We start from the raw sequence: 4,194 nt of genomic DNA, 5'->3' as shown, positions 1-4,194 counted from the left end.
CTAGTCTTTCAGTAGATAGCATAAAGACATGTCTTGCTGTTAGATCCATTCAGTGCTATACCACACCAATGTCATCTTATTTCAGTAAGACTTAGAAATAATCGGACTGACATTGCAACCTTTCACGATAGGTAGTCTAAGCCTATCTGGGCTGTGAAATTCTTCTTTTTCTTTTGCAAAGCATTGTATAGAACCGACTGTGTTACCTTAAAGTGGACGACGCCCATAACCAGTCTACTAAGCAAAAGACTTAGATTTTGTTTGCTTCTTATACATTTAAATGTTTATAAAACATCTTATATATGCACAAGTAAACACAATGTAATAATATACTGATTCTATTCGTGCGAAACTGCTCGAATAATACTGAATCGGGTTAAAAGTGGATTATAAAGTTTTACGTATACAAGCAAGATTCTATTCGAGCGAAACTTGCTCGAAACATGCTTTTCAGTATACCAAACCTAACAATCTCCCACTTATACTCAAAACATGCTTTCGAGTATGCCCACTGCCAAAAACTCTCCCACTTATACACAAAGCAGGACATGGTACTAGATATATCGAACCACCATTCATTTCACATCATGTTTGAACATGCTGCCACAAAGGCATTTTATGTGAAAAATCTGCTTGGTTGTTCTCTGATCATATCTTTTCCACCATAATGTCTTTGATGCGTACTTGATCTTTAATTAATTTCATCTCTCTATGTGATTGCTTAGCTTTATTAGCTCGTGTGTCCCTTGAGTTAGCATTCACTAGAGTCATACTCCAAATATAATACTCATAGGCATACTCAAACTTACGATTAAAACTATTAGGAAGATACTCCTAAGGTAAACACATATTCAGAGGATGACTTACTCGATCACTGATTAGTCATAAAACTAAGTCAGTGTAACCCTAAGGACACTACATGAATGACTGGTAAACTAGAATATAGCAATTAGTCTTTCTCAAGCACTATGGTATACTCTTTACCTCAATCAAAGTCCTTTGCCATGGTTAATATGATATACGCTTTTCATGCATAAGCACAACTAATATTAAACTTAGTACACATTATAGCATACATGAGACAACTATCTCTGAAACTAGTCTCATAATTCTTGATCTCACTAAGCGTCAAACGACACTTGACTAGAGACAAGACAATTCCATCTTGAAAGGTATAAACATTTTCATGGAATTTCTAATGCTAAAATGTTCCAAGCAATGTGTAGATATAGGATTCCTAAGAGAATCTCAATATTCTTTCTAGCAATCGTAAACGGACTTAGATGCTCAGAATGCAATTAGTTTCTCTGAAATCCTTTATCTTAAACTGGGTAGACAACCAGTTTCCTACGCCAGATGCTAATCTTAGTTGTTTGCAACTTTTGTAGATTTCATCATCGTAGAGTACTAATAATACCATATTTAATGCACTTTCAACTTCCTTGTGCTTACAGCACTGCTATGGGCAAAAGTCAAATTCCAAATATTTGACAATTTTGATAAAACACATATACTCTGAGTTAGATGCTTCCCTAAGACCACGAAGGTCTATATTAGCTTCCAATCATGCGTTTCTTGCCCTTAATTACATATCCATTGGAATGTTCTAGTAGATGATTTCCTCAAGACTTCTATTCATAGAAGGCTGTCTTGACAATCATAATACATACATTCTAATTTATGTAAGTTCTAATAGACAATATGATCGAATAAATCCTGGCACAACGATAGCGAGAAGATAATTCTCTTTGGGCATAACCCATTGTCATTGTTTAGCCATTTGAGATCAACATTTACACTTGCAAAGATGCTTGCTCCCACTGACTGACACAACCTGTAGGTAGTATTGCAAGTCTTGTAAAACATGATGTCTATCTTAGATTGTTATATGGAATCTATCACCTTTTCAAAGATGATTATCCAAATTAACCAATACTACATTGTAGTTAAAGGGATTATGTTCAAGTTAATCTAAGACTGAGTCTTACGACACTCTTAGACCCATGAACTTGTTGTGTTCCATTGGAACGCTCCCACTACGACATGGTTCTTACAATCTTAGGTACTGAAGTTGATTTTATTAGTGCAAAAGTTTCTAATGGTATGACTTCTTGGTAATGTGGAAAATCCGATATCTCTCTCTTTATTTTGAGAGCACCTTAAAGCTATGACTACTATTAATCGCGATAGAGAAAGACGATGTTGAGATGCACTCCATCACCCATTCGACGAACATCGGGTGAAACTTTAGTCCACACATGACGGCTCTCAAAAAGTCCAAGCTGATTGTGTCGTATGCCTTCCTGAGATCAATTTTGATTGCACATCGGGGTGTCGACCTCAATACCATGTAGTCTCGTAATATCTCTTGGGCCAGGTAGATGTTGTCCATAATACTGCCACCAGGAATGAAAGCCGATTGCGCCTGGTTGACTAGTTTGGGCAGTATGAGTATGGCAGCCATCCGTTTCGAGATAATTTTGGTGATTACCTTGTATATCACATTGCAACAAGCAATTGGTCGGTAGTCTCCAACTTTCGGGTTTAATGATGTCTTTGGGATAAGAGATACCAAGTAGTGTTGAACCTTCTTAACAATCGGCGGCTCCTGAAAAATTCCTTAACGGCTTCGGTAACATCTTTCCCGAAGATGTCCCAAGATTTCTTATAAAAAGCTGCAGTGTATCCATTGGGGCCTGGAGCCTTGTCATCGATATTGAAGACTGACTCTTTGATTTCTTCATCAGTAACTATCTTAATGAGGTCCCATTAATCTTCCATACTAAGAGTGTAGCCGCTTTGGAGGATCTCAGTGCTGATAGGTTCAACCTCGTTATTGACGCCGAACAAGCCTGAGTAGTAATTCACGAATGTATCAATGATCTCTCTCGGGTCCCTTATGACCAGGCCATTGTCTCCACACAAAAAGACGATGTAATTGCGGGCATTATTCCTGTTGACGAGTGAGTGGAAGAAGGAGATGTTGCGATCACTTAGAAGCAAGTGTTTCAGCTTTGCTTTTTGGCTAAAGAATTGCCTCTCCCACAGTCCCCAAGTATCTGCCTTTGCTTTTAGAAGTTTGATCCTTGCCTGCAATCCCCTATTGGATGTGTCTGCGTCAAGTTGGATTTGCAGCCTCTCGAGCTTGTCGGTAGCATTCTTTGCTCGAATTGAGATAAGGCTTGTCTCTTTGAAATTGAAGTTCTTAAGGTGTTGCTTGAAGGCCTTCCCTCTCTCGGCCAAGATATATTGGGCCGTGCCACTAAATATTGTCGGCCATTTTGGAAACCACTAAGGGGCCATACCCTGCATGGTTAGTCCATAGATTAAAGAACTTGAAGGGTTTTGGGAATGATATTCTATCTCCAAAAAGAGAAGTGATTGCCGGGGAATGGTCTAAGTGTGCTCCAACGGGACTAAAAATTGTGGATGCCAATCGTGTCATGCTACGTTAGCAAAAACCCGATCAATTTTGCTGAATGTTGTACCATTTGTCCATGTGAAATAGCACCCAGTATAGGGTACGTATTCCAGACCCAACAATGGGCAAGTGTCAATAGGGTCTTTCATCTCGTATTTTGTGGCCACTCTGTCCCCTCTCATTTTCTCTGGTGTCATTACGCAATTGAGATCCCTACTCATGAGCGCTGGATGATCATCTGAAATGAACTCAATCAACGAGTCCCACATTGGTAGGCGTTGAGTTGGGGAGTATAGTCCATATACTAAAGAAAAGTTGAAAAGCTTATTGGAAAGCAAGCACCTGATTTTCACATTGATGGTCTGTGCTTCCACGTTGATGATTTCCACCTCGGCCTTGACCGGGTTCCACATTAGGAGCATTCGCCCATTTTCAATGGTATGGAAATTATTTGTGGACTTCCAATCGGGGACGTAGTTACGTATGAAAAACTTGAAATTATTTAGGTCCATTTTGGTCTAGAGTACCCACATCACGTCGACTTCATTTTCCTAATGAAGTCGGCAATTACAGCATGTTTAGAGGGCTGCTGCAAACCCCTTAAATTCCAAGTGGCGATAATCATGACGCCTTATCGGTGTTATCTTGTAACCCGTCCTCCCTACTTTCCGGAGGCGGTCGTGATGTTGATTTCGACTGAGTTCTAGAAGTACTCTTCTTCCTTGGTTTGCGGCCATCAATTTTCCACCGTCAGCTTGTTTGGTCGGGTAGCT

At 39.5% G+C, this 4,194-nt stretch overlaps 1 protein-coding gene across 1 annotated transcript; it reads right to left on the bottom strand.

Moving 5' to 3' along the window:
* Positions 1–2,769: 2,769 nt before the first annotated feature.
* Positions 2,770–3,834, bottom strand: LOC148931232 (uncharacterized). The gene is made up of 2 exons (XM_089066763.1): positions 3,451–3,834; positions 2,770–3,291 (listed from the first exon to the last, which is right to left on the bottom strand). The coding sequence occupies exons 1-2, from the start codon at positions 3,832–3,834 to the stop codon at positions 2,770–2,772; spliced, it is 906 nt and encodes a 301-aa protein (XP_088922889.1).
* Positions 3,835–4,194: the final 360 nt, after the last annotated feature.

Source organism: Salvia hispanica, chromosome 3 (assembly GCF_029641045.1).
Source record: "Salvia hispanica isolate PSC_SH4W2 chromosome 3, Shi_PSC_v1, whole genome shotgun sequence".
Classification (NCBI taxonomy): Eukaryota; Viridiplantae; Streptophyta; class Magnoliopsida; order Lamiales; family Lamiaceae; genus Salvia; species Salvia hispanica.
Note: the sequence above shows the minus strand (reverse complement) of the source record. Positions and strands in the feature narration are given on the sequence as shown.